Source organism: Drosophila rhopaloa, unplaced genomic scaffold (assembly GCF_018152115.1).
Source record: "Drosophila rhopaloa isolate 14029-0021.01 unplaced genomic scaffold, ASM1815211v1 contig_2, whole genome shotgun sequence".
Classification (NCBI taxonomy): Eukaryota; Metazoa; Arthropoda; class Insecta; order Diptera; family Drosophilidae; genus Drosophila; species Drosophila rhopaloa.
In genome coordinates, this window is record NW_025335083.1 from 13521902 (window position 1) to 13549212 (window position 27311).

General features: G+C 41.5%; 9 protein-coding genes across 9 annotated transcripts; 5 read left to right on the forward strand and 4 right to left on the reverse strand.

Moving 5' to 3' along the window:
• Positions 1–477: 477 nt before the first annotated feature.
• Positions 478–10952, reverse strand: LOC108037342 (BUB3-interacting and GLEBS motif-containing protein ZNF207). Its single transcript, XM_017113886.2, has 7 exons — positions 10769–10952; positions 10304–10611; positions 9986–10250; positions 9148–9571; positions 7583–7954; positions 4961–5096; positions 478–4813 (listed from the first exon to the last, which is right to left on the reverse strand). The coding sequence occupies exons 1-7, from the start codon at positions 10807–10809 to the stop codon at positions 4674–4676; spliced, it is 1686 nt and encodes a 561-aa protein (XP_016969375.1). The 5' UTR covers positions 10810–10952; the 3' UTR covers positions 478–4673.
• A 404-nt stretch (positions 10953–11356) lies between these two features.
• Positions 11357–11920, forward strand: LOC108037343 (U6 snRNA-associated Sm-like protein LSm7). Its single transcript, XM_017113887.2, has 2 exons — positions 11357–11459; positions 11517–11920. The coding sequence occupies exons 1-2, from the start codon at positions 11445–11447 to the stop codon at positions 11832–11834; spliced, it is 333 nt and encodes a 110-aa protein (XP_016969376.1). The 5' UTR covers positions 11357–11444; the 3' UTR covers positions 11835–11920.
• A 127-nt stretch (positions 11921–12047) lies between these two features.
• On the reverse strand, positions 12048–15692 carry LOC108037341 (chitin deacetylase 1). The gene is made up of 4 exons (XM_017113885.2): positions 15395–15692; positions 13321–14071; positions 12700–13222; positions 12048–12643 (listed from the first exon to the last, which is right to left on the reverse strand). The coding sequence occupies exons 1-4, from the start codon at positions 15570–15572 to the stop codon at positions 12365–12367; spliced, it is 1731 nt and encodes a 576-aa protein (XP_016969374.2). The 5' UTR covers positions 15573–15692; the 3' UTR covers positions 12048–12364.
• A 951-nt stretch (positions 15693–16643) lies between these two features.
• Positions 16644–21615, forward strand: LOC108037344 (structural maintenance of chromosomes protein 4). The gene is made up of 5 exons (XM_044459857.1): positions 16644–17889; positions 17949–18573; positions 18642–18955; positions 19016–20699; positions 20764–21615. Exons 1-5 carry the CDS (start codon positions 16754–16756, stop codon positions 21310–21312), a joined length of 4308 nt encoding a protein of 1435 aa, XP_044315792.1. The 5' UTR covers positions 16644–16753; the 3' UTR covers positions 21313–21615.
• Positions 21610–22684, reverse strand: LOC108037346 (cytosolic Fe-S cluster assembly factor NUBP1 homolog). The gene has a single exon (XM_017113890.2). The coding sequence runs from the start codon at positions 22587–22589 to the stop codon at positions 21654–21656; it is 936 nt and encodes a 311-aa protein (XP_016969379.2). The 5' UTR covers positions 22590–22684; the 3' UTR covers positions 21610–21653.
• A 200-nt stretch (positions 22685–22884) lies between these two features.
• LOC108037349 (probable proteasome subunit beta type-2) lies at positions 22885–23826 on the forward strand. Its single transcript, XM_017113894.2, has 3 exons — positions 22885–23083; positions 23155–23380; positions 23449–23826. Exons 1-3 carry the CDS (start codon positions 22993–22995, stop codon positions 23750–23752), a joined length of 621 nt encoding a protein of 206 aa, XP_016969383.1. The 5' UTR covers positions 22885–22992; the 3' UTR covers positions 23753–23826.
• A 206-nt stretch (positions 23827–24032) lies between these two features.
• Positions 24033–24599, forward strand: LOC108037350 (COX assembly mitochondrial protein homolog). The gene is made up of 2 exons (XM_017113895.2): positions 24033–24162; positions 24216–24599. Exons 1-2 carry the CDS (start codon positions 24111–24113, stop codon positions 24518–24520), a joined length of 357 nt encoding a protein of 118 aa, XP_016969384.1. The 5' UTR covers positions 24033–24110; the 3' UTR covers positions 24521–24599.
• Positions 24515–25413, reverse strand: LOC108037348 (tRNA-splicing endonuclease subunit Sen2). The gene is made up of 2 exons (XM_017113892.2): positions 24855–25413; positions 24515–24800 (listed from the first exon to the last, which is right to left on the reverse strand). The coding sequence occupies exons 1-2, from the start codon at positions 25291–25293 to the stop codon at positions 24538–24540; spliced, it is 702 nt and encodes a 233-aa protein (XP_016969381.1). The 5' UTR covers positions 25294–25413; the 3' UTR covers positions 24515–24537.
• A 114-nt stretch (positions 25414–25527) lies between these two features.
• Positions 25528–27306, forward strand: LOC108037335 (zinc finger protein 883-like). The gene is made up of 2 exons (XM_017113876.2): positions 25528–25607; positions 25657–27306. Exon 2 carries the CDS (start codon positions 25661–25663, stop codon positions 27254–27256), a length of 1596 nt encoding a protein of 531 aa, XP_016969365.2. The 5' UTR covers positions 25528–25607; positions 25657–25660; the 3' UTR covers positions 27257–27306.
• The last annotated feature ends 5 nt before the right edge of the window (positions 27307–27311 follow it).

Genomic DNA, 27311 nt, shown 5'->3' on the forward strand with positions numbered 1-27311 from the left:
ACAAATAATATGCATAGCTCCCACGCCATGGCGATATTAATCCAGCCATTAAAATCTCCAACGGTGGCCCTGCGTTTGACAAGCCCCTGAAAATAGTCCCACACTGCTTATAGACATCACGGGCCTACTGTTTATTTATGACTGACCCATAAATACGAAAAGATATTAGACAAGCCCAAGTCCAAGTAATTATCCCTGTTTACCTATGTATTTTAATCAATATTTGAAATTAAATTTTAATTCATTTGTTTGAACCCTCCATCTATGAGCTACTTCTAGAAATATCCAGGTTTATTCCATGAATGAATCGACTTCCGATTGTCTTACTGACACTGGGGATAGCCCCATGAGTCATCACAGTGTAGTGGGATTTTTCATATCTACAGAGGAAACTTCACCACAGCCTACCACAGCATAAGATATGCTTATACAAACGTCAATCTGAAAACATTCCACGAAGAAAAAAGATCAAGCGTATTCATTTTTATTCGATTTATTAAAATTTCAATAAATTAATTTCAAAAGAATAGAGAACAATCGAAACATTAAACTAGAAATATTATTATTATGCATTTTTTGTTTCTAATATAAATTTTTGCCTTTTATTTAGTTTAAAATAATTTAAACAATTGCTTATATATCTTGCTGTTTGCATACTTTTGTTTGCGTTTTGGTAAAAACATTTTACGTACAAGAATGCTAAATATATTTTTTTTGTTTTCTTTCCTGGTGTTTGCATCTTTCATTTACATTACAACATTAAAAAAGATTTAACATAGGCAAATTTGTTGGTTTTTGATTTTATGCATTTGCACTAAATATTGTAAAGGCATTAGCTAATTATTTGTGTGATTATTTGTTGAACGAACAGAAATGGATAAGGGAAAATTGATTTGTTAATTCCGAAAGCTTTAGTTAAGAGTAAATGCAACAAAAATGGTTGAAAGCTTATGAAAAATATAAACATGGTAAACATTTATATTTATTCAAAGATTAATTAATAAAAAAAAACTTTGGTCGAAAGCTTCAAAGATCTTTGGCAAAAACAAAATCTTATCGTTTTATTAGTTTAAAAATTGTTCGATCTTGAAATACTTTCCCAACAAAGTAGTTGCAACTATCAAAGCATTATTGATTAATTTTATATTGAAAAATGAGTAAATCAACACTAAACAAAATGTATAAACAAACTTTATCGTAAATCTCTTTCGGATCCATCTTTACTCGGATGCTCTGAGAAATGGTGTGATCGATGTGGTTGGTGATTCTGCCGCCGGATTGTGTGGATTGTACAAGACGCGTATATGCATTGCGATTCGTCTGACATCAAAAGTTATAATAGTGGTGTTATGCGTGTGAAAATAACGATTGAGTGGTCGCAAGACAAGGACCGAAAAGTCCAACAGTTAGTTCGATAACTGTGATGTGCCCTCGCCCCAGAGTTACAATATACTGGCCAAAGCCGTATATATCCTGACTAAACTCCGGCACATCGCCTGCGTCCGGTTCGAACTTGTACTGGTTGTCGGAAGGCATACTCTTCAGGGCATGCAAAACATAATCCAAAGATAGACATATACCACTTATTTATAGATATAGATGGAAGGGGTTAGGACGGACGCAGGGGACTCTTCGCTCAGCAAAATTAATGTGACACGCTTTCGACTGAACGCAGCAGACTTTTACGCTCTTGGTTCGGTTGTGTGTGGGGTTTAGTATTACAGTGACTGCCATTTGTTCAGCTACTCGCGTGTCGCCCAGCGCAAAGACAGACAGATTGGTGGTCTTAATTTTAAATCTTAGATTTTAATTTTCTTTTCTGTTCAGCAAAACACCTAAAGCCCATTAAATGTTAACAAAACTTGTAGCCTTTTAGCTGTACTCTTTTCAAACGAACGCGTGCATTGCATGAATAGAATTTTACGGTTAAAAGATTAATTTGTAATATGAAATTAAATAAACAGATTTTGGATAATTTTTAATGACCACCACCAAAAAGAATACTAAAACTTGACTACAGACGGGAAATGCAAGCTAAACATAGATTTAAATGAAAGTAAATTCAATTTAATTTGACTCAATTAAAAAGTATCGATTAACTAAATAAACACAGCCCTAAATTGACAATAAAAAAGCGTATTTAAAATAATTTTGATAAATCAAGTTTTATAAAATAATATCGTAAAAACATAACAAAATAATTTTAAAAAGCTTGTTAAATTAAGATCTCTTGATTTGTATCACTTATTCAGGGTTCAGAAGTCTGAATAGAATTAGAAACCAGAAATAATATTCTTAAACAAGATTAAATAAATTTGCATTCCCGACAAAAATGATATATTAGAGATAAGTAAATAGCAAATCTACAAAATGAAATGCGTCCATCAAATATTTACAAAGTCTTCGCAATACAGTTACCAGAGAGAGAGAATATATTCTACGAGTACGAGTATAACGACTGTATACAGATGCGAGTTTGTTTAGTCGGGGAGTGTGTGAATCGTATACGAGTATTGCCACCAAATCTGGGATTGTCTGTCTTGCATTGAGGTACTTTCGTCTGAAGCACGCCGTTCTAACACCGCAGGACTATCTAACCGGGCCAACGAAATTGGATATGGCCGGCGATATCCCGATGGCGGTGCGGCTAATTTGCCAGACACAAAAGTCCAACATCAAGTTTGCGTTAAACTGGCCCGATTGAGAAATTATTCGGATTCAATCGCATCTTCTTGGGCACCAGTTTTTCACTTGTCATTGCTTATGATTAAATTACACGGTATAGTTACATTAATACATGTATTTATAGATAGATATATAGTTAAATGGTTGGGTTACATGTGTGTACTATAGGTATACTCAAACAGGGGTGAATGTTAGTTGGTGTTGCGAGTGGTGCTCTCCAGGGATCTGAGTGCTAAGTTTAACTACCCTAGGCTACACTGGGTTAGGAGTTTTCGAAAAACTCGAGGCGTGGAGAACAATCTGATTCATGCTGATTTCAATAAACATAACAAAACAAAAGGATACGACTAGTACTCGTTAACTGTCAATGGACTACTTATGCTATCTAAAAACTTTTATAGGATTACCATTGGATTAACTAAAGCCTGAGCGTCTATGAAGAGTGAAGTTCTTGAGTATTATTTTTTATTAGTTCAAAAACTGGTTGAAGTGTTGGAAAGGAAGCTAAATAACTGGGAACTTTGGAAGAACGCTACGGTAACAACAAAACAAAAGCATCAATATCAATCCCGAAACAATGTATCGAGTGTACTACTAACATGTGAGAAATACCTATCTAGATGCCTCCTTACCGGTAATTCTATAAGCTATATAGCGTTTTAATCGGGAATGGGGTTTTTTTTTTGCAAATGTTGTTTTTGTTTAGTATTAACCATAACCAAATGACTTAGGATAGATAGTATTTTATGTGCATATATAATTATTAAAAAAGGAAAAACAAATTGAATGTAGATACCTGCTCTGATCTGATGTCAGCGATGACACACACCAAATATATATTACATACCAAAAGAACAGAAACGATACAAAGAAATGTTGAATATTTTTATAAATATGTATGTATATAGTTAAATATACTATGTAAAAAAAGATAGGACTTACTTTTTGTCAGCCGCAACTGAACGAATGAACGAAGGTCTAGACAACAAGGGGCCTAAACAGAACTTGTATGAATTGTATAATATTGTAACAGTTTGCAGAGAATTTCACATAGACAGAAAGAATCAAAAGTATAAATTACGCACGAATAACACAAAAACAACACAAAAATGCTGCTTATGGCAATTGTCAACATACCCAGAGCTTTGAGCGTTCAGGTTTTTTGGTTTTGGTTTTTGTGTGATTTCGAAGATTTTCTTTTCGGATTTCATTTGTTTTGAAGGAGATATAATTAAACAACCTGGGTGTGTGTGTGGGTGGCTGTGTTTAAAATATATGCTCACTAAATAAAACTAAAAAAATAGAAAAAAGAATGTTAAAAAACAACAATTTGTATAGATTAAGTGTCAACGATTAATTTGTTGATTATACAGATATAGATACAGATAAAAGATAGAGATCTACAGCACAGCAAAGTAGCTTTAGATGGATAGTGTTAGTGTGTGTGGTTTAGCAGTGTGGTACATTGTGTTATACAAAGAGCACGAATAATATATCTAAAAGATGTATTTATGCACGCACATCGAGAAGATCGGATTAGGAAAATTAAACAATTTGGATCGGAACAAAAGCTAGAATGGAGTGCTTTAGATGAACGAAATATATATATGACATCGACTGGTTTACTAGGCATAACCGCTGATTAGTGGGTAGCGTGTTTCCGAAAGGTGTATGTATGTTGGGGGTGTTGTGTCTCAAAAACTGTTATACATTGAAAAATAACTTGACTTTGGTTGGAGTTTTCAAAACAACTTGCTTGCCGAGTTTGCTGTTTGCGCTGTTTGCTGTTTGCAATTATAAGCATGATCCTTGTCTCACTCGTGAAAAAGCAGTGGCAGCGGCAGGCTCAACAGCGGCGGCTGAGCCTGGAGAGCGGCCGTGGTCCTGGGAAACGGCCGCGAAGGCTGCACGTGCGAAGAATGAGGTTGCAGGTGCGTTGGCGGCTGGGCTGCTGGCGCCTGCAACAGACCCGGCGCTGCAGGCAGACATCATCTAAATCGCGGCTGCATCATCTGCAGCATGTTCGGATGTCCTTGCAGCATCATGCCCATTCCGGGCATTGCCATTGCTCCTGGTGGTAAGCCACCCGCCATTCCCGGTAGTCCTATCGCCTGCATGGGCAGTAAACCTATCAAAATAGAAATGCATAAATCGTTTAAAATGGATTTCCAATTTGCGAATTAAGATCCCATTAGATCTAAGAGTCACTAATGTCTAGAGCCTACATACCATGGCTAAGACATTCTCATGACTGGTAGAACTTTGATCCACTCACCTGCAGGCATGCCGTTGAACCCGGGGCCACCGGCGGCTCTAATCATATTCCCCCCGATGAGGGCTCTATGGGGACCGATAGCCATGGCCGGTCTTAGCATCGGCTGCATCAGCTGCATGTGGCCAGGTAACGGCATCTGGAGATGACGGATCGGATGAGGAGAGAAAGATATAGAAGAGCATGGAAACAAGACATCGGATTAATACTCTTGAAGGCACTTTAAAGAGGTCTATATTGAAGCCATTGTACACAAAATTAGCTAATTTGTTATTAATTATGTTTGTTTTGGTTTTTTTTTTCATTTAAAATATTAATAAGTTGGTTTTGCGTACTTATTCAATAAATGGACAAGAGGTGTGTGTATATGTGTTTGGTTTGTTGTGGGTGGAAAACATTTTTTGCATCGCATTACATATGTATGATAGAGCAGAGACAAGATATATAGAGTAGAATATTGAGTAGAGCAGAGAGAAGAGGCGAGACTTCTTCTCTTCTCACCATGGCAAAAACAATATTAATTTTTGATTGTAATTAAATAGTTTGTTGATTTAAAAAGAAAAGTACTTACAATTCGGAAACTGAACTGACGACGACGATGGTGTGGAAGAAGGTGTGAGGGGATTGCATTGCAAACCATTTAAGGTTTTGTTTCTTAATATTTGAGTTGCACTTCAATTGGAGCAACGTAAACAAATTAATCGTATTCGCACTTAAGAGAAAAAATAGTAATTTTATTTACTAACCAGAGGGATGGGGTCGAGTTCAAGTTCCAATATCTTTCAGTTAGAAGTTAGTATTAAACTTTTCTAAGAAGGTGAGTCTGTGAGAGATGAATGAGGGTAAGAGTGGGTTAGGAGGAGGTCTATGGCAAGCTCATCGGTTGGAAATGAAAGCAAAAGGATCTCCAACCGATTGTCCTCTACCTTGGATAAGCTTTTTTACTGCGCAAGAAACCAAATGAATAGAGTGTTAGTGTGAAAGAAGATGGAAAGGGCAGTAATCGGACGGGATCTGAATGTCGGTGGTGGGGGGATGGAGACAGAGATGCATGATTTTAGGAACATAAAACATTGATTTTGGTATTACAATTTACAGATCAAAGAACATTTAGAGATTATGCTTATGACATAGTTTTCTGTTGATTTTTTTTATATTGGTGGGTGGAGTTATCGAGGCAATAGAGATAGAGAGAGAGACATATCAATGCGGTGTGTAGTCTTACTTAATTCATGTGTATATTTTGTGGATATGAATTAATCAATCAACCAGTCAATCAATCATCAATCAATTAAACCAACCAACGCAGCAACCATTACGACAAATTCAAAGTAATTTTTTTTTTTTTTTTATAATAGAAATTATTGAAATGTACTTACATGGCTTGCAAAATAGTTTTAATATAACTCACGACTGATCTCTCATTCATTATCATAATTGTAAATCATTATTTTCAATTTTTTTTACTTGCAAGGCAGTACGTACTAGAAACTTTCTTGGGGACAGGATTGATCTTGTGGGTTATATATACGCATGGCTGTGAGCGGTTGAGAGATAGAGGAGAGTAGGTACTTGCTTAGACTACATAATTACTTGCATAAGTACGACTAAGTAAGATTATAATTGAGTTTTTTGCTTTTACTTATCTTGTTGCATTGCGCACTTTGCATTTCACATATCATTTAGCGGGGTGTGAGTTTTTTTGGACGGAGTGATTAGGTTGGGTTGGTGGGGGAAGATAAACTTGTTGTTGTACAAAAACAATACATACTGTAACACTGTTCGGGCCCTGCGCAACACTTTTGCAACTCTTTATCGTTTATCAACACTGAACTTCTGCTCTGTACTGCAATTGTAACGGTAACTTTAACACATTTTTCGATTTTACAAGCTTAATACTTTTATAAATTTGATATTGTGTAAGACATATTAGTTGAGACAGTTGAAATCCTTTGTTTTTAAGCTGAATAAAAGTAATGTGTTCGAAATTTAATAGAAATCTAAAGCGATAGTGTTGGTAAGCGTTTGTAGTTAGGCAAAATAATTATTTTATATGTGATCGGAGAGTTATTTTGATTTACAGGAAACAAATTTAATTGGCTGATGAGGTCTCAATTTGGTTGGCTTTAAAACTGTGTAAAAGCTTTATAGATTAAATGGACATTATATGTCTAAAACTGTTTCAGCTACTTTTGAACACATGGGTTATCTTTATAAACAAGATCGTTTGATAATGTCAACAAATGATTTCAACGGCAGAAATTAGGGATTAGCCATGTGAGTGTGAGGTTTGGTTAACCTTTGATTATCTTATAAGAATATCCAAATAAATTTTGACCCCCAACTAATCTGTAAAAACATTTGCTAGTACAAGGTGATTAGCATGATGATGAGGGCGAAGCTCTAAACTGAATCGGGTTAACCCACTCAAATGTTGTCGTTGGCTTTTGGATACCACCAAAGGGACATAAGATGGGTTTTTGTTACTTTTTTTTTCTTTGGTTTATGGTCTTTGACAGATTGAGATTCTCAGCACTTGGAATTCGATTTTGTTAAGTCAAGTTCATTCTTTCGATTGGTGGTTGTACGCGTTGCATACGCAGCACCGCCGGATTAGAGACTTACCATGCCGACAGCTGCGGCGGCCGCAGCCGCTGCCGCAGCGCCAGGGTTTGCCGGCTGTCTGGCACTGAAGCGCTGAAGCATCACGGCCCGATTCAGTTCCTCCAGTTGCTTGACCTGCTGCTGCTGGGCCGCCTGTTGCTGCTGCACCGCCGCCTGTTGCTGATGTACCGCCGCCTGCTGCTGCTGCTGTTGCGCCACCGCCTGCTGTTGCTGCTGAGCCGCCTGATGCTGCTGGGCTGCCACAGCATGAGCCACGTGGACAGCCTGCACCTGGGCTTGGACCACGGCCTGTGCCTGGGCATGCGCTTGGGCCTGAGCTTGGGCCTGAGCCTGGGCAGCGTGGGCGTGTGCCTGTGCTACCAGAGCAGCGGTCTGTAAGAAAATTTTGGGAATGGTTTGAATTTATCTCACTTGCCACTGGGAGGGGGGTATTTAATAGAGGTCACCCAATTAAAAGCTTTTCCTGACTATGAGGAGATTTCTTCATATTCATTTTGTCTATAGGGAGTAATTTAAACAAAAAATTAAATGCACTACACTCTTTGCTGTCAAAAAATTACTTGAATCAAGCCTCCAAATGATCATCGGCTATATAATTGCGTTAGGTCTCAACAACTAAAAAAGGAAAATTCTATACACTTTAATATTAAAATAACTGTAGCATTTGTTTGAATGTGTCTCAGTTGTCAGAAAGTATTTATTAAAATTGATTGATTAAAATGATTGCAACATGTAAAATGCCTTTAAATATGTTTATTGAGCTACTTTCAAGATCTATTTATTAAATCTCCATTTTCGTATACAGTATAAATTCAGCTCCTAAGACCTATTTAAATTCATTTTCACGTTATTTTGGTGCACACCCCCTTTAATGATTAGAACGATGTTGGATAAATTGCATTTTAGTATCATCCATTTAATATCTGAAATGCAAGATAAGGGAAACTGGCAGATGCTTTGGCTATTCAGATTTTAATATAGGGAACAGGTTTGGGGGACAACGACATTAAACCTTACATTTTCCTTCTATTAATTTCCCTAGGTTCGTGGTAAGCTGCTTTAAATCAAAGAACCTTATTTGGTTAAATTGAAAACCGCCGTTTCGTTTGTTTTGTTGCCATTAATTTGTTTGTTTAATTAAAAAATTGTACAGACATATATCATACTATATGCTAAAAAAAGATATTTCTTTTCTTTTAATTATGTTTTGTTTCGTGTGATTCTTGTAATCCGTTTGCTTTCGTTCGCTGTGGTCGTGTGAACGTAATTTCCGCCAAATTGGCAACGTAAAAGTAATTGTAAAAAGTGTCCAGTTTGGAAAAATGGAATTCTCTCGGAACGCAAAATGCAGTCGAAATTTAAATGTGAGTCAGGTTTTGTATGTGCCATAATTAATTTTTATTATTTTTTTTTTTGAGAAAATTGTCTTTTTACACGTCCGTGTTTTAGTCCGTTAAGTTTGTTAAATTCTGTTTTTTAGGTCATGTCTGCGTCTAGAAGTCGTTTCCGTACAGGTATGTTCATTTATATTGACTATGGTTTCTATAACTATGATAAGAACTCACTTCCTGGGCCTTCGACATGGCTGTGGAGACGGCAATCGCGTTAGCCATGCCACTGCTGCTGTTGCTGCCCGTTGGCGAGATCCCGGCCAACGACGGGGGCGGCGGCGTGGCGGGCATCGACGCGGAGGCGCCGCCATTGTTGCTTGGACTTTTGTGGCTTTGTGGATTCGCCAGGGCAGCCAACGCGGCAGCCAGACGCACCTGTATCTTCGGTTGGCGGGCACGCAACTCTTCTAGGCTCAGGTCTTCCTGCGGATGCATGATCTTTGTGGTCACAGCGGCGGCGGCAGCTCCGCCTGCTGCGGGTGGAGCCGGTGGACGCTGCTGGTGTTGCTGGGCATCGGGCGGACCACTTGGTGGTGCACTTGCACTGGATGCGCCACCAGCATGATTGGTGGTGGGCGGAGCACTTATGGTAGCATTACTTTATCAAAAATGCAAAAACAAAGGTCTTACGTTAGTGAAAAAGAACTTAAATGAAACATAGGAATAAGTCGAATGACTTTCATTAGAGGCTAAGTTTAATGAAGGGAAGGCCACTTAGGAAATAACTTTTTTATACAAGTTATGAACCGATTTTTAAAATTTTGATTTCTTAAATAGACTGCCCTCAAATGACCAATTAAACTGATTAGTTTTCTTTAACATAAATATCAAGCCACAACGGAAATTCATCTTTTAAACGACTAGGATTTTTATGTTTTTTAATGTGGTTGAATTCCCATAAGTATTAAAATCAATTCTGTTTCAAATTAACTGTACTTTGATTTTTTAAAAATCCGGTAAAATGACTAATTAGCAAGATTCTAATGTGGCTTTCCCTCCTAACGATGCCCACCTGTACGCTGGAAATGTTGGCTTTTGTTGGGCCATGGCGGCGGCATGGTGATGGTGAGCCGCCGCCGCAGCAGCCGCCGCCGCCGAGGTTGTGGCCATGGCGGCCGGGAACAGAGGACGCGGTGGCATCATGTGCTGCATCAAGGGCACTGGGTACGGAGGCAGCGGCGGCATGTGCTGCATCATGCCCATGCCATACTGGCCCAGCATGTGCGGCGGCATCATATTTGGGGGCATCATCATGGGTGGCGGCACACTCATGGCATCTGTAATTGCAATCACTTAGATATCTATGGAGGCCGGTGCAAGGACAACTTACATTCCACTTTTTTCTTGGCCACCGGCTCATCATCATCGGAGTCAGATTTGCCGCCGTTCTTCTGGCGCTCGTGATCCCTGAGATCCTCGGCGGGAATGCCGTCCATGCCGAAGATTTCGATTTCTATGTTTGAGCGGTTCGGCAGCGAGTTAGGTACCTTGTCCACCGTCTCCTTGTGCACCTGCATGCAATGGATGGACAGGCCCGGTCCGGTGTACAACTTTTTGTGGCAGATGTGGCACTTGAAGTGCTTGGCCTTCTGGTGCTGTACCAGGATCTTCTCGTCGTCGAATTCGCGGTTGCAGTACCTAGTTTTCAGTTAAGAGTTAAGGAAAATTCCCCCGGAGATGTGGCATCCCCCCCCACTGCCCAATACCATTATATAAATTTGTGTGTATGTGGAGACACAGCAAGCGGCACATGCCGTGAAAAAAATATTTGTCGTTTGTTTTGCAAAAAGGATACCAGCACCAGGGTTTGGAGGCCTTCTTCTTCTTGCGTCCCATGGTTTGATGGCTGCTTTAGAACACTTAAATTTTATAAAAACGCTCGGTTAGTCGTTTAAAAATGCAATTTGATGTAGCAAAAAGGTTCCGCCGTGGAAAACAAAATGGAGCCAGTACAGTGTGACCGTGGAAAAGTTAAACAAGTATACCGTCCGAGGCTCAAAAAAATACTTTCTTTTTCATTTGAAAAAATACTATGAATATATCTATGGTATTCCCCAAATCCGACTGCTTGCTAACTGCTTGAATCGTTAAGAGCCAAAGTTGTTTATCTGTATCGAAGTACGAAACAATTTTTTTTTAAATTCTCATTAATTCCAATAGTTTTAAGCAGTAACTGAAAACTATGTGCATAATAAAGCCATTAATTATAAAAATGTTAATCGTTAGAGAAAACTATAATTATCATTTAAATAAGGTCTGAACATTCTATAATCCTGAATTGTGAAATATTTACCAAAAGGTATTTTAGGTCTAACAATTTGTAAGCTAGGCAACATTTTTAAACGAGAATTTTTTTAAAATACTAAGCAAACGTGTATCTAGTATTACGCAAATATAATTGTTATGGGTTAATTTTTGCAAACTTATTCACGGTCACTCTGAACCCGCCGGCATTTACTAAAAACACAATAATGGCAGATAAAAAGGTAAATGAAATTATAATGAAGCAATTAGCATTATTCATCATCTGCGTGATCTTCCAGGTGGGTGGCAACAACGACGGCAAGGAGAAGCGCCGCAAGGAGTCGATTCTGGACCTCTCCAAGTACTTGGAAAAACAGATCCGCGTGAAGTTCGCTGGCGGCCGCGAGGCATCCGGAATTCTCAAGGGCTACGACGCTTTACTCAATCTGGTGCTGGACAACACGGTGGAGTATCTGCGGGATTCCGATGAGCCCTACAAACTGACCGAGGACTCCACCCGAAGTCTGGGATTGGTGGTGTGCCGCGGAACAGCTTTGGTCCTCATTTGTCCACAGGACGGAGTCGAGAGCATCGCCAATCCTTTTATAACGCAATAATCGGAGGAACAGTAGGTCTAGACTAAGTACAAAACGTTTGTGGAAATCGGTTTAAATATATTTAGCGGAGACATTCATATAAATTATCCTTTAAAACTAATTAATCTAGGCCACATAGTAAAACATTTGTCATCCCACGAAAAGGATCTTGACTTCTCCATAATATTCCGTGTGTTCTGGATTTTAATATTATAAATGTTTTGATACAAGCAAGTTCTGGAGTTCTCCAAGATTTTTGTTACAATTTCATTTTATAAATATAAATATTTAATGCACCTATATTTATTTTTCTAAGGCCTAATTAATCCAAATAATAAATATTAATTTGCTAAAATATAGAAGTATTAAACACTTCAAATTTGAATAAACTCTTGAATGTACAAGTTTGTCACAATTAGAAGCAAATAACTAAATAGTTTTTACAACAAAAAGACAATATGACTTTAAAGACTCGCTCTCAGACCACTCGAAATATTATGAATAAGTAAACCCCTTTCGGGAGGCTCATAAGTGTTAAGCGGGCTATCACCTTAGTCCAAACCGAACTCGTTACGAATCCAGGGATACTGGGCAGGACACTCCATGCAAGTGTAGAAGTAGCGATCTTCCTGCAGCACTCGACTTCGCACCTTGCACACGTTTGGCAAGTTGCAGACCCGCTCCTGGGGATCCAAATCTTTGGGCTGACAATGCCAGGACTCAAACTGATGCAATTGATTGCTGGGCGTGGGATGGCGCATCCACTGAATCGCCTGCTGGTTGGTCACAAAATAGACGTCCGGCAGCTTTTGCAGGTCATCGAGGAATTTCTTAAAGGACAACCGTGCTATAAAAACAAAGATGAGCAGCTACTTTAAATACTCACCAGGAATGCATTTAGATAGTCGACCTTCTTGAACCAGGTGGAATGGAAATACAGGCCGAAGGGTGCCCTGTTGCTGAGGTAGTGCCTCTTAAAGTTGTGTGTCAGCATTCTGTATACATCCTCACCACTTAAGTGCGGTGGACAACTGTCTACCATGCCGCACATATATTCGCCCGCTTCAAGTTGGTTCATCACCAGTTCCCAAATTCCCGGATAACTCCTAGACGGACAATTCTGATTCACACCCGTGCAGCTGTGCGGCATTTTGTAGTCCAAGGTATAGGGCCACAAAGGAGGATTCGAGTGCGGCGCCACCATAGAGGAATCATACACAAAGCCAAACTCCTTCATCATTAGAAACTGGCGATTCCAGCCGACACGAAGGAAGGGCACGCGCATCCCCCGGATCTCCTCCATTCGAACGGCTGCAAATTTATTAATGATATTTGCCTGGCCAACCATCTCGTCAAACCAATCTTCGATTGTGGCATTTTTGGACCACCACATTTCAGGGCCGCGATGTCTACGAGGAGAAGTTATAAATTTTAAGACTAGTGGAACCAGAACCTTCACTTATTTATATACAGTCTAATATAAAACCACTTTAAGAGATAAACTTACGTGACTGAGTGCACGGCGATCTCGTGACCATCGTTCCACAGCTTCTGCACATACTGATAGTTGGTAAACGGATGCGAGACATAGAATGTGCCCTTTATGGGACATCCATTGGGATTTCTCCTGTTCTGGGTGAACAGAACCTTTGAGAACAGCTCCCAATTATCGTGATTGATGGCATCATCGAAGGTCAGCAGAATCATCTGTGGAACACTCTGGGCTGGAATACTTCCGGGTATCTGGGTGCCATCTTTCGAGCAGAAACACTGAGGCAACTGGCATTTCCGGGGATCACAGGCACCCGCCGCATTCGGATCGTGCTCTACATCGCACCATCCTTCGTCGGAACCATCGGGACAGTCCACCGATCCGTCGCAAAAGTACTCCTGCGGCAGGCAGGTACCGTCGGCGCACCCCAACTGGTAATCATCCGCACAGTCGGCCATCTCCAAAAGTGGCTTCGGGGCCGGCGTCTCCGCGCTCACATCGCAATTATCCACATTCGCCTTAAAGTCACAGATCTGACGCACCACATCGAAGAGCAGTCCCTCAGAGCACTTGAACTCGAACACCTCGCCGTCGAGGCAGAGGAAATACTTGGCGCACTCACTGTTCGTCCAGATCTTGTGCACCGGCCTGTTTGGATTCCGGTAGAAGCGTGCATCTTGCATGCAACTGGCTGGAGTTGCAGCCACCGATGCTCCGGAGGTCGAACGACGATGCCGAGTCTGGTTACTGATTATTCCATCATTGTCTGCAAAGCAGGCACACATAAACTGGGTGTGAGAGAGCCGTGTGTAATTAACTAGGAGACTAATTAATGCGTTGACCCAAAAACGAAACCGCTCACGTCAACCCAAAATTAGCCATTGCTACCGGTTGCAGCAATATTTCTTCTGTTTTTTAAGTTGGATACCAATCACGCACTGGAATGGGAGGTACACACAAAGTTGCAAATAGTCAACTATGAAAGAAAAACACAGCATAAGCCCACGTTCGCCACTTGAATTGAATTGAAAAATTCGACAAATTTCAAGGAAATATATTCCACTTACTAATTTAGAAGTGCCTAAAATAATGAGTTTAATTTTGATGGCCTTTTTGATATGCTACAGACCTCGATTAAGACTACCATTATTAAAGCTCAGCTCATCTTTCTTCAAGGTAACTGGGAACTATGATTTATATTGAAACTAGTCACGAAATACTACTGCCTAAGCATAAAGAAAAAACTTAATAATTTGAACTAAAAAAAAAGTATTTAATGATCTAATTACTTTTTAAAATTGTTTTTAACTTTATCATACATAAAAACAATTTAAGAAAACTTTATTGAAACAAAAACTCTTTTAAAGGCATATGATATTTAAGGGATAAGGATTCTTTTTATTTTTTCATTGATTATTGGGTGCCTTCTGAATAACAAGTTTTTGAAAAATTTCCCTTACTCTTTTTTGGGAAACCTCTTGGTAGCTCTTGGGTACCTTTTGAAAATAGGTATCTCTGCTCCACCCACTGAAAAATACGCCCCCAGTTGTGTGCCACATTGCGGCGGATAAACTGAAATGCGTTTGCATCATGGATTGGCAGCAATGGCCCGTAGCCGTGCCGCACCAGATCGTAACTCAGGCGATTGGGCAAGAGACGCGTGTTGGCCAAATGCAAGATGCGATCTCGAGATATGGCTATAACAGATAGTCCGACTGGCCGTCCGTATGTTTGTATGTATCTCAATCTCGATCTCTAGCTGGAGCAGCTGGGCAGTTGCAGCATTTAGAAAGTAAGTTTATCATCTTGTGTGCCGGAGAGGCCAAGGCAGCGGGTCAGGAAAATTTCAGCAACTGTCATGGGGTTCAATGCACACGCTTTTTTTTTGGTGGTACGCAGGGGGGGAGGGGCGGGCGTCTGTTCGGGGACACAATCCAAAACGCAACCCGACTTGGCCCCACTTGGCTCCCCGTTTGTTATATAACTCCGATCGACAACTTTCACACCCAATGCGCGCGCATGCGCATGCCAAAAACATAAAGGCAAGACACGCACCCAATCAAAAATCGAACAAAAGGGGAGAAATTACCAATGACCAGGGCATCCAGCGAAGACGACATAATCACTATGATCAAAATGGACAAACCGATTAGTGGGTGGTATTCGGAGTTTCGCGTTGATAACGGTATACGGCGTCGCTGGGCGGAAGCGACGACCTTGACTGTGAAACCCGTTTGGCAATTTACATTTTCCCCTGGGCAGAGCATTTTTCCGCCTGCTTTCCACTTTGCGCTTTTATTTTCTGTTTAGTGTGCTGCGAGTGGAAAAACTAAGGAAAATCGCGAGCGGAACCGCACCGAACAAAAGTCGAATTGTGACTGAAGTCGAGCCAGATGCAGCCAAGGCATTATATATTTGGGCATTTCTCTTACAAGAGGGTAGTGGAGAGACACCCAGAGAAAGCTCTTCGCAGTGGGTGCTTAAGTTATGATAGGGAGCCAGAGAGTTTTTGTTTACTATAGGTTAAATAAATAATTTATTCATAAAATGAGATATACAATAATAATAATTATAAAAATAGTCAATTCAAATACCTTCATGTTAATGTTTTTATATACTTTACAGTTATCAAATATATGTTGTATTGAAATATTTAACAGAAAAATAATAAAATTAAATACTTTCGTAAATTAGAAACTTAAAGAAAAGTAGTTGTCGACTAAAATCATTATACGAAGGTTTGTAGAATCTGTATAATATGAAATTTCACGTCGTTATACATTTTAGATACCAGGTCCTATTCGATTTTTAGCCAATATTTGGCTATTGAAATTATTGATTTCTTCTATCCGGATGATTTATTTTCTAAAAATTTACTTTAAACCTAAAGAAAAAACGAGAAATACGACGTACTGGTAACAGCAACTAAAAGTATGCTGTTCTTTAAATGCATCTACAACGGGCAACTTAGTCAGTAAGAGATCCAAGCAGAACAAAGTCCAACAACATATTGCAAGGTTTTAATTGGGGGTCCTTTGCTTAGATAAATAAGTACATATTGCTTGAAGTTGATGTAATGTATTAAGTACCAAATATTAAATACATCCTTGTATTTTTTAAAAATTCTTTTACTTTTTATTTTTTTTGGAACAACGAGAAAATATTTTTTACAGTGTTGTGACCAAAATGCATTTTGAATGTTAGCGGGGACTCACTCCGCAAGTAGCGGGGACAAACTCCTTAGTTATCGTACATTCACGATCGTATTTTCTTTATAGAAGTGTAGAAACATCGATGACGCCCTGCCAAACATCGATATTACCGATGTTTTGAAAACATATTTCTCCACCCCTAGCGTCCTATTTCCATTGGCGCCTGAAAAGTGCCATTCGTATTTTGAGAATTGGGCTTTGTTTAAACAAGTTTTCGTTTTAAAAAAGCGGACAAGATGCAGAAGGCGCGTCCCAGCAAAGGCACGCCAAAGGGCGTAGGCGGTGGACGCCCGAGCGGACAGTTCCGGGTGCCGCAACTAACTGCCCAGCAGCAATTGCGGGCACAACAACAGCAGGAGGAGGAGGACGCCGCCATGGACGCCCTAGACGATGCCTTGATCTTCGACGACGAGGAGGGCGGCACCCGGATCGGTGATATATACATTCCGCCTCCTGTGCCGCCACATTGCTCCATGGAGAGCGTCGGGCCGCGGCTGATCATCTCAAAGATTGTGAACCGGAATTTCAAGAGCTATGCCGGTGAAGTGGAACTGGGCCCGTTCCATCAGAGCTTCACGGCCATCATTGGACCAAATGGCAGTGGCAAGAGCAATGTTATCGACTCCATGATGTTCGTCTTTGGCTGTCGCGCGAATCGCATTCGCTGCAAGCGGGTCTCAACTTTGATCCACTCCTCCTCGAGATTCCCCAATCTCCGGAGTTGCTCGGTGGCCGTGCACTTTAAGCAGATTGTAGACAAGGGCGACGGCAGCTGCGAAGATGTGCCGGATTCCGGCATTGTCATCGAACGCACAGCCATGTCGGACAACTCTTCCTACTATCAGGTCAACGATAAGAGGGCCCAGCTCAAGGATGTGGCTAAACTGCTAAAAAAGCATCATGTAGATCTGGAACACAATCGCTTCCTCATCCTTCAGGGCGAAGTGGAGTCCATTGCCATGATGAAACCAAAGGGGCTGACTGAAAACGAAACGGGAATGCTGGAATACCTGGAGGACATTGTGGGAACCCAACGCTATATTCGCCCTCTGCAGCAAATCAACCAGAGGGTCGATCAACTTACCGACGACCGTACGGAGAAGCACAACCGCTGCAAGTTGGCTGAGCGCGAGATGAAAGATCTGGAACAGCCGTTCAACGAAGCCGTTGACTATTTGAAGAAGGAGAACGAGATGGTGCGCACAAAATCCTTCCACATACAAAAGATTGTAAGCATCAAGAAAACCAAGCTGGAACAGTACACCAAGGAGCATGAAACCTGTGTGGAAGAGATAAAAACCCACGACGAGGGAACTGCTGCCCTGAAACAAGAACGGGCCGAGAAGGAGAACATCATCCGAAAGGAAATTGAGTAAGATCAAATCTTTCGTTATACTAAAATATATATATTCATTTGTATATTTTTATTAGAGCATACGAATCTTTAGTGAAGACGCGCGAACAAATCAAAAAAAGACTGGTTACTGTCGAAAGAGCCCATACCGAAATCCAAAGCACCATGGAGAACACAAACAAACAGCGCAAGAAAGACAAAGCCCAGATAGAGAAGAACGATAAGGAGCTGGAGGATCTGCATAAAATGCCGGAAAAAAATCAACGCGAGATCGAAGATTGCAATAAAAAACTGGAGAGTCTGGAAAAGGATAAGGTGACGCTGAATGAAGAACTTGAAAAGCAGCAGGCCGAGCTGACGAAAACAACGGCCCCATTGACTGAGAAGCGTCTGCGGCTCAGTGACGAGTTGGTTGGCCTCAAGGAGAAAGTCAATGCGGCCAAAGCAGAGCTACAGGTGTTCGAATCGCAACTAAAAATCCTCAAACAGGCAGAGACTACCGAATCCAGGAAATATGAAACTCTAAAGAGCTCATACGAACAGTCCCAAAAAAGTCTCGAGGAGAAGGTGAACAGGGTGGATGAGTTAAAAGAAAGCATTCCACGCATGAAGAGCGAAATAGCCAACAAGACAGCGGAAGTAGATAAAATGGTCAAAGAGGAGCGTAACCTATCCATGCAGTGCAACAAACTTAGAACTGAGGTAAGGATAGACATTTTTCTTTTCCCTGATTTTCCACATTAATCAATTGTAAATGATTCTTCTCTTAGATAAACGAAGGATCGACCGTTATGCAAGCTCAGCGCTCAAACAATAAAGTCCTGGACTTTCTTATGCGTCTCAAGATGGAGGGCAAAATCCCAGGCATTCTGGGACGCCTGGGTGACTTGGGGGGCATAGATGCCAAGTATGATGTGGCCATTTCTACTGCATGTGGACGCTTGGACAACATTGTCACGGACAACTATGACACAGCAGCCGCGGCCATTGCCGCCCTAAAGCAGTACAATGTGGGCAGAGCCACATTCATTACGCTGGACAAGATTGAGCACCATCGGCGCGATGCCACTTCGCGGATAAATACGTATGTCGAATTCAGAAAATTTATTTGACTGATGTTAACCGGGTCATAACTAAATTGCAGACCAGAGAACGTTCCTAGACTGTACGATCTCATTAAGGTGGAGGACGACCGTGTGAGAACCGCATTCTTTTTCGCGCTGCGGAATACGTTGGTGTGCGACGAACTGGAACAGGGAACCCGCATTGCCTATGGCAGAGAACGCTTCCGGGTGGTTACGTTGCGAGGTGAGATGATTGAAATGACGGGCACCATGTCCGGTGGCGGCAACCGTCCTATGCGCGGTAAAATGGCCTCCCAGGTGCGTACCAAGACGGTAGAATCGGCTGACAGTTCGCAGATGTCTCAGAAGGCTCTGGAAGAAATGCAAGTTCAGGCGGAGGAGCTGCAGACGCGTGTTAACTTCTGCCAGGAGCAGCAGGGTAGTCTTGAGCGCGAGATTCAAACCCTGAAGATGAGCCAGCAGCGGGACGAGGCGGAATATAAGAGGCTGGCGGTAAGCATTACTTCCCTGGAGCAGCAGATGGCCAGCAATTTGAAGCAATGCGAGGCGCAGCGGCAGCGAATGCTGAAAAAGACAACAGACGAGAGTGCCGTTAAGGAGCGCGAGGAGCAGATCGAAGCAGCCAAGCAAGAGCTGGAACAAGCCCAATTCGCCGAGCAGGCTGTCTCCAGCCAAATCGAGGAGATCCAAAGCCAGTACGATACTATGAGAAACGAAAACGTCAAGCCCGTGGAGGCCAAAATAAAGAAGGTGGGCAGCCAGATCGAGAAGCTTGCCGCTAATGTACGCTCCTTAAATGTAGCCTTGGCCTCCGCTGATCGCAACATTAAGAAGATCACTGGAAACACTAATAATCTTCGAGAGAACATAAAAGCTGCAGAGGAAAAATTGAAATCGTTAAATGAGGACCGCCAGAAGTGTCAGGAAAAGAAGGAAGGGTTGGAAAAGGAAGCCGAGGAGGCGGAAGCAGCCATCGAGGGCGCCAAATCTCAATCCTCGGATATCAAAAAAAAAATTGATGAGATCACTAAAGAGGAAAATAAAAGAAACATGGAGCGCATTGAAATAGATACGAAGTTGCAAGCGGCCGCAGGAAAGATGAACAAGGTAAAGACAGAGATTCCCGGATGGCAAGCTCAACTGTTACCGTTGAAGCTCAACGAGATTCCTGGCGAAACTGAACCTCAAGCGCCCCTCAAGGAGCTCAGTGAAGAAGAACTAGAAGAAGAGACCTTGGAAGCATTACAGTATAAGCAAACTATGCTTGAGGAAGATTTAAAAACCAAGAAGCCCAACCTGGGATGCATTAAGGAATTTAACGAAAAGCGCATCGTCTACTTAGATCGCGTCCGTGTCCTTGAGGACATTACCTCCAAGCGAAACGAGATGCGCGACAAATATGAGGAGGTGCGAAAACGACGCTACAAGGAGTTTATGGATGGATTCAGCATCATTACGCGGAAACTAAAGGAAATGTACCAGATGATTACGCTGGGCGGCGATGCCGAGCTAGAACTAGTGGACTCTATGGATCCATTCACTGAGGGTGTGAATTTCACGGTACGGCCGCCCAAGAAGAGTTGGAAATACATTTCGAATCTCTCAGGCGGTGAGAAGACTCTGTCCTCGCTGGCTCTAGTATTTGCCCTGCATTATTACAAGCCTTCTCCGCTGTACTTTATGGATGAAATTGATGCAGCGCTAGATTTCAAAAATGTTTCAATTGTGGGCCACTATATTAAGGTAAATATTTATATTTATTTCTATTATTTTTTATGTTATAACGTGATTTGTTATTTGTTTTTAGGAGCGTACAAAGAACGCCCAGTTCATTATTGTCTCACTACGTGTAAACATGTTCGAACTAGCCAATTTTCTGGTGGGTATATACAAAGTCAGCGACTGCACGGACTCGATCACCTTGCTAAACTATCCGCCCGAGCTGCCCACTCAGCACACAATGGTTCCTAGCAGTCAGTACGTAGGTGGAACGATTGCTCAGGATAATACATTGCTACCCGAGAACAATGAAAAGGAAACACTGGATTCTCCAGCCCGGACGTCAGAACAATTAACCCTCTTGGGCAATCAGTTGGGAAGAGAAACAACATTTGCTCCTCCCATGGAAAGCACGTCAAGAGAAACCCGAATGCTGTCTGCAGTGACCCATCAGTTAGGAAGGGAAACAACATTTGCTCCTACAATGGAAAGCACGGGAAGAGATACCATATTTGCACAAAATGTCGAACGAGCCGCCGTTGCCGATGCCGTTCCTCAGCCGAATGTCCCAAGCAGATTTTCCACGGATGTTACCTTAGAGAGCCCGCCCTCTTCTCCACCTTTGGTTAATGCTTAAAAGCAAAACAATCACTGTATTATTCCATTGCTAACTATGGTTTGATTAAGATCCGCTTGCTCATCATTATTTTAAGCTGCAAGTTGTAAACGGCAAAATAAGTTATATATTAATTTAAAAGTTGTTGAGAAAGTAGTTTAATATGATTTCCACAGCTGATTTATTAAATCTATTATTTTTATGTCGAACTATCATTAAACCATACTTGTTTCTATAAGAAAAAGCACAGCCCATAACGAATGGTAAAGAAAAGATGAACCGGCGGCTAAGTTGTGTTATGTTTAATAAAAGCAGTCGTTCTAACCATGTTTTTTATTTCAAAGTTGTTTGTTTTTACATCACTAACTAAAGCTAGCCATAATCCTAGAGCAAATCCCCTCCAGCGCCTCAGTGGTGGTGTTCTTAATCTCAGTTATATCCTCCCCAGAATCACAGGCTTTGGCTACCTGGGGATCCAGAGGCAAAGAGCCCAACAGTGGAACTCCCATCTCGGCGCACATGGCTGCAGCGCCTCCTGTTTTGGCCGGAAAGATTTCTGAGCTGTTTCCACAATTGCCGCAACGGAAACTGCTCATGTTCTCGATCACGCCCACAATGGGGATATTTTGTTTCTTGCAAAAGTTGATCTCCTTGCGAACATCCAGGAGAGCCACCTCCTGCGGCGTGGTGACCACGACGGCACGAAGGGATTCCGGTTTGTTGTCGTCCTTCAAGTAGGAAACGACGGACAGGTGCTCATCGGAGGTACCAGGAGGTGTGTCCAGCAGCAGGAGATCCAGATTGCCCCAGTCCACCTCGCTCAAGAACTGCCGAATCATTCCATTCTTCTTCGGACCACGCCAAATAATGGCATCATCCACGGACCCGAGGAGAAATCCGATGGACATAAGGCACACATTGTCATCGATTCCAACGGGTGACCACCCAGAACCAGATTGATGAACATTCTCCCCCAAGGCGCCCATCAAACGAGGCTGCGATGGACCACAAATGTCGATGTCCAGAACGCCGAAGTTGCTCTGCGGACAACTCCTGGCCAGGAAGCGGGTCAGCAAGCTGGTCACCGTGCTCTTCCCAACACCTCCTTTGCCCGACAGTATCAGCAGCTTGCTTCGCACATCTTTCAGTGATTCTGCCACCAAAGCCTTGCCGGGATCTTCAAGTTTCTTGCTGGGATCACTGCAGATGCTCTGGTTTGGACAGCCGGCGCAGGCGCTCACCTTGCCCGCCTGCTCGCTCTCCGTTCCAGGACAATGTTCTGGTGGAGGTGCCTGCATGGCTTTAATTGTTAATGGTTTATATGGTAAATTAAATTGTGAAATAATATAGTCGCTGATACCAAGAACCAGTGTGGCCAAACGCCATATAGTTTTCAAATTTCCTAAATAAAAATTCAATGTGTTTTCCTAAAACCTGTCTTTTAAGCTTATACAATTAGTTTTTAGTACTAAATTAATAAACATTTAAAGTATCAGAAGTAAAAACTGTACTACAGTGAAAATATACATTTTCTTAGACTTTTAAATGAAAGCTTTAGTTAGTATTTTTCAGATTCTGTATTTTTCACACGCTCGCCGACAGCCACACTTCATTAAACTATTGCTTGTCATTGCATTTCGGCAACTCACAAACAACTTGGAATTTTGCTATATACCCCGAAAGTACGTTAATAATTGCAACATGGAGACACTACTGGGTATCAAGGGTCCCGATTTCGTAATGCTGGCGGCGGACACAACCCACGCCCGCTCCATAATCGTAATGAAGGAGGGTAAGCACAGAATCTCATTTTTCTTTGCGGCTTGTGCCTCATTTGGTGCCTTTACTCGTACTTATTTGCAGATCAGAACAAAATCCACAAGGTGTCGGACAATCTGCTTATATCAACCACTGGTGAATCGGGCGATACGGAGCAGTTTACCGAGTTTATTTCGAAGAACATAGCCCTGTACAAGATGCGCAACGGATACGACTTAAGTCCACATGCGGCGGCGCATTTCACGCGCAAGAATCTGGCCGAATATCTTCGCAGTCGCACACCTTACCAGGTTTTCATGTTTGTGGCAGGGTAAGGATCCTATCTCTTAGTAAATCATTCTAAGTTTGAAGTCATACATATGTGTTTCTACCTTTCAGATATGATCCCAACGAGGGTCCGGAGCTCACCTTCATCGATTACCTGGCCAACGCCAAGTCTCTCAATTATGCCGGTCATGGCTATGGTGCGGTCTTCGCATCCAGCATTTACGATCGCTACTGGCACCCCAACATCACCCAGGAGGAGGCTTACGATGTCTTTAAGAAGTGCATTGTCGAGATCCAGAAGCGACTGGTCGTGAACCTTAAGAACTTCAATGTGGCAGTGGTGGACAAGGATGGAGTGCGGAATCTTGAACCTATCAGTGCCAAGAGCCTCGCCGAATACAATGCGGCTGCTTAGTTAGGTTTTGATTCAAGCATTCTAAATGCACAGTTTGTAATAAAATGCGCCTGTATTGGCTACTTTGGTACGAAGCGGAGGTTAATCAATTGGACGATCATCTTTTGCTTTAATTATCATAGCAAGTATTTGCTTTAAGGGCTAAAGACATTTTTATTTTTCTTTCTCGTATAGTTGGTTGTTCCTAAAAATTGTATTTAAATTTAAAATATTATTTTATTATTTTGGTCACAAATTCAAATAAGACTTTCTTCTTCAGTATCTATGTGGTATTTTTATATTCCATGTATTTTCCATTGGGCCACTAGCAGTCACACTAAAAGTTGTTACACAAAATAAATAGTATTTTTAAGACAATATGAAACTCGAACAACAACCAGCCGTAGACCCCCTTAATCCCCATGGACTTGGTGAGTCCTTAGAGTAAACGATTGAACCCATTAACTTATAATCCTGCTGTTAGGTGACCCCAACGATACGAGGTTGCGCAAGGTCGAGCGTGAAGTTCTGATACCCAAGATAATGCGGGATCGGGCCAAGACGGAATTCTGCTCGAAGGAAGTGGCCGATTTCCAGGAATGCTGCAAGGCCAGTAGTATATTAATGGTGGCCACCTGCCGAAAGCAAAATTCTGCCCTAAAGGAATGCCTCACACAGTGGTACCAGAACGAGGCCTTCAAGGAGGAGTGCAAGCAGATATATCTGCAGGAACGGGCCGATTATCGTAGCACTGGCATACCCAAAAAGCATCGCCTGGAGAAGTTGTAGAATCCCGGAATAGTTCCTTATTGTTGTTTGCTTTGTACAAAAGTTAAGTAATTGAAACGCCGCACAATTGTCTCTGTTATTTTGGTTTCCTTAAGTTCCTTTGGTGTAGCTATATCTTTGGGTTTATTGACTGTGAGAAGCAGCACATCCTTATCCGAAGTTTCCGCCACCCGTTGAACGCCTTTCAAGTTCTTTGATTTATAGTACTCCAAATCAGAGGATACTTGAACAATGACTAAGAAGCTGGCGTGGTACAAACTGGGGCTTTGCTTGTATATAACTAAAAATGAGATATTTTAGTGATGATTACAAATTCCAGAGGCAAAACACTTACGAAAATCACCGCCAAACTTGATGCCACTTTTGATCACCCAATTCTTGGACTTTAAATACAAATAGCATGCCAAGTTTTCCACAAATCTTTCATTTAAGTCCATTGCCAACTTTAAAAACATCTGGAAGTCCATTATTCCACCGGTTGTGCACGTTATGTCTAAAATGTCTAAATAGAAGGCCAGGAAACATGATTCCTCCATTCCCAGGAACAGTACTTCGTCCTCGTCTCCAGATGCCGGTCCTCCTCGCGATTTGCTCCCCTTGCCAAAACAACCATTGTCATACAGCGATTTAGCCTGACTGGGATCAATTATCTCCACTGAGAGTCCTGTAAATCTTCCTTGAACACGATCGCCATTTTCGCAATTTGGGAAAGGCGTGAAATTTATATTTTTGTTATAGCAGCGCTTTCTTTTGCAAGGAAATGTAAACTGCATTCTAGTAAAAAATTAAACAAACTATACACTTTTAAATTATTATGAATTGTTACTGTTTTTGATGATGTTAATAAATTTATATAAAAAGCTACAACTAAAATTGAGTTTAAAACTATAATAGACAAAATAAATAAATAAATAATTTTGTTATTTTCAAGGGTAAGACAGTTTTTGGGCAAGTAATAATACCAAAAAATCTCCAGAAAATATTGCCAATGGTATATTTTTCGTTTCATGCACGGTAACATTGGAACAATGGTAAACAAAAACAGGGGGAAATAGTCTTTAAAAAAATATATTTTTAATATTTATAGGTAAGTTGAATTTACCGTAGAAAACCCTGTTCTAATCACTTTGTTTTAGGAAAATGGAGGAGGATGAAGTGTGCCGGGTTTGCCTGCAACAGGACGAAGACATGATCAATATATTCGATAGTGAACCAGAACACGATATATGCATTTCGGAAATGATTGCCCAATGGTCCGGCTATCAAGTTGAAAGAGGGGACTTACTTCCGGAAACGATCTGCCCAACATGCTTGCAGGATGCTCGAGCAACATTTGAGTCTACCCAGAAGTTCGACAAGGGAGGAGTCTGCAAAATTTCAGACGGCGAGGACTCGATTTACGACGGGGGAACGGAAATCCACGTTAAACATAAAAAAACCCAGGAGTACCAAGTGAAAAACGAACCTGTTGATGATGACATAAACATAGAAACAGTCTGCAAAATATCAAGCAATATGATTGATCAATCTAACGAAGAAATTTATAGCGACCTATTCGAGGAAGACGTCTGCAAGATAGAAGTCAGTGATACTTTGTCTACATCAGATCTTAATACTATTCCAAAGATTAAGAACTTACCTTCACGCGGGAAACGGCGCTATAAGTGTTCCCTGTGCCCGAAATCTTTTGTGGATGCCTCCCAGTTTAGTCAACACATTCTGACCCATTCAGGAGATAATGCCGACGATTATTCAAAGTTTGATTTCTCTGAATCAGATTCGAATGCCACAGCTTACAAAAAGGACGATTATTACCCGCCATCTGTTACTGACTCTCCTCCTCCAAAGTCTCACGGTAAACGGCGCTACAGCTGTTCCCAGTGCCAGAAAACTTTTACCCACTCAACCGATTTAAAGCAACACATTCTAACCCATTCTGGAAGTAAAAAGAATAGATCGAAATCTGATTTGCCTGTATCGAAACTAAAACCCACTTCTTACATGCCCTACAAATGTAATTATTGCCCGAAATCTTTCAAAGATTTACAATCACTTAAGTTGCATGCCCTGAAACATGGTAAGCGGTTCAGGTGCTCCCATTGTCCAAAGACTTTTGCGGAGGCAAAACATTTGAAGGAACACATTCGGAGCCATTCGGAGGATCATTCCGATAGTCCGAGGACTCCAACTCCATCAGATTCAAAGAACCGGTTGTTCAAATGTCCCCAGTGTCCTAAAACATTTCCGTACTCCTCGAGTCGTAGTCGACACCTTCTTAGCCACTCGGAAATACGACCGTATAAGTGCCCCTATTGTCCAAATTCCTATGCACGTCCCTATGCTCTCAGAGACCACGTTTTTTCCCACTCCGGAGAAAGACCGCACAAGTGCGAAAAGTGTCCAAAGACTTATTTAAGGGTCCATCATCTCAAGGCCCACCTGCTCACACACACTATAAAACGAAGCAAAGACAGGCCGCACAAGTGTTCCCAATGCAATACGTCCTTCCTGTCTACATCGGATTTAAATCGACACACCCGGTTACACACTGGGCACAAACCCCACAAATGTGATGAGTGCAAAAAGACTTTTTCTCGCGCCAGCGATCTTAGAAATCACATCCGTTCTCATACGGGCGAAAAACCCTATAAGTGCAGTTTGTGCCCAAAGTCCTTTGCAGTGAATAGCAATTTGAAAAAACACCAAAAGTTGTGCAAGCTTGAAATGACAAATTGACGATTATATCATTGTTTCCAAATATAATTTTTAATCCAACATTATTGAAACTTTA

Coding starts and splice junctions, on each gene's coding strand:
- LOC108037342 (XM_017113886.2), bottom strand. CDS start 10,809: ATGGGACGCAAGAAGAAGAAGGCCTCCAAACCCTGGTGCTG. Junction 10,612..10,768: donor GCCTCCAAACCCTGGTGCTG/GTATCCTTTTTG, acceptor ACTGAAAACTAG/GTACTGCAACCGCGAATTCG. Junction 7,955..9,147: donor CCATGTCGAAGGCCCAGGAA/GTGAGTTCTTAT, acceptor ATTTTCTTACAG/ACCGCTGCTCTGGTAGCACA.
- LOC108037341 (XM_017113885.2), bottom strand. CDS start 15,572: ATGCTCTGCCCAGGGGAAAATGTAAATTGCCAAACGGGTTTCACAGTC. Junction 13,223..13,320: donor ATCGCCGTGCACTCAGTCAC/GTAAGTTTATCT, acceptor TTCTCCTCGTAG/ACATCGCGGCCCTGAAATGT. Junction 12,644..12,699: donor ACTATCTAAATGCATTCCTG/GTGAGTATTTAA, acceptor TTGTCCTTTAAG/AAATTCCTCGATGACCTGCA.
- LOC108037344 (XM_044459857.1), top strand. CDS start 16,754: ATGCAGAAGGCGCGTCCCAGCAAAGGCACGCCAAAGGGCGTAGGCGGT. Junction 18,956..19,015: donor GCCACTTCGCGGATAAATAC/GTATGTCGAATT, acceptor ACTAAATTGCAG/ACCAGAGAACGTTCCTAGAC. Junction 20,700..20,763: donor TTGTGGGCCACTATATTAAG/GTAAATATTTAT, acceptor ATTTGTTTTTAG/GAGCGTACAAAGAACGCCCA.
- LOC108037346 (XM_017113890.2), bottom strand. CDS start 22,589: ATGCAGGCACCTCCACCAGAACATTGTCCTGGAACGGAGAGCGAGCAG.
- LOC108037349 (XM_017113894.2), top strand. CDS start 22,993: ATGGAGACACTACTGGGTATCAAGGGTCCCGATTTCGTAATGCTGGCG. Junction 23,084..23,154: donor CATAATCGTAATGAAGGAGG/GTAAGCACAGAA, acceptor ACTTATTTGCAG/ATCAGAACAAAATCCACAAG. Junction 23,381..23,448: donor GTTTTCATGTTTGTGGCAGG/GTAAGGATCCTA, acceptor TCTACCTTTCAG/ATATGATCCCAACGAGGGTC.
- LOC108037350 (XM_017113895.2), top strand. CDS start 24,111: ATGAAACTCGAACAACAACCAGCCGTAGACCCCCTTAATCCCCATGGA. Junction 24,163..24,215: donor CCTTAATCCCCATGGACTTG/GTGAGTCCTTAG, acceptor TCCTGCTGTTAG/GTGACCCCAACGATACGAGG.
- LOC108037348 (XM_017113892.2), bottom strand. CDS start 25,293: ATGCAGTTTACATTTCCTTGCAAAAGAAAGCGCTGCTATAACAAAAAT. Junction 24,801..24,854: donor CAAGTTTGGCGGTGATTTTC/GTAAGTGTTTTG, acceptor TCTCATTTTTAG/TTATATACAAGCAAAGCCCC.
- LOC108037335 (XM_017113876.2), top strand. CDS start 25,661: ATGGAGGAGGATGAAGTGTGCCGGGTTTGCCTGCAACAGGACGAAGAC.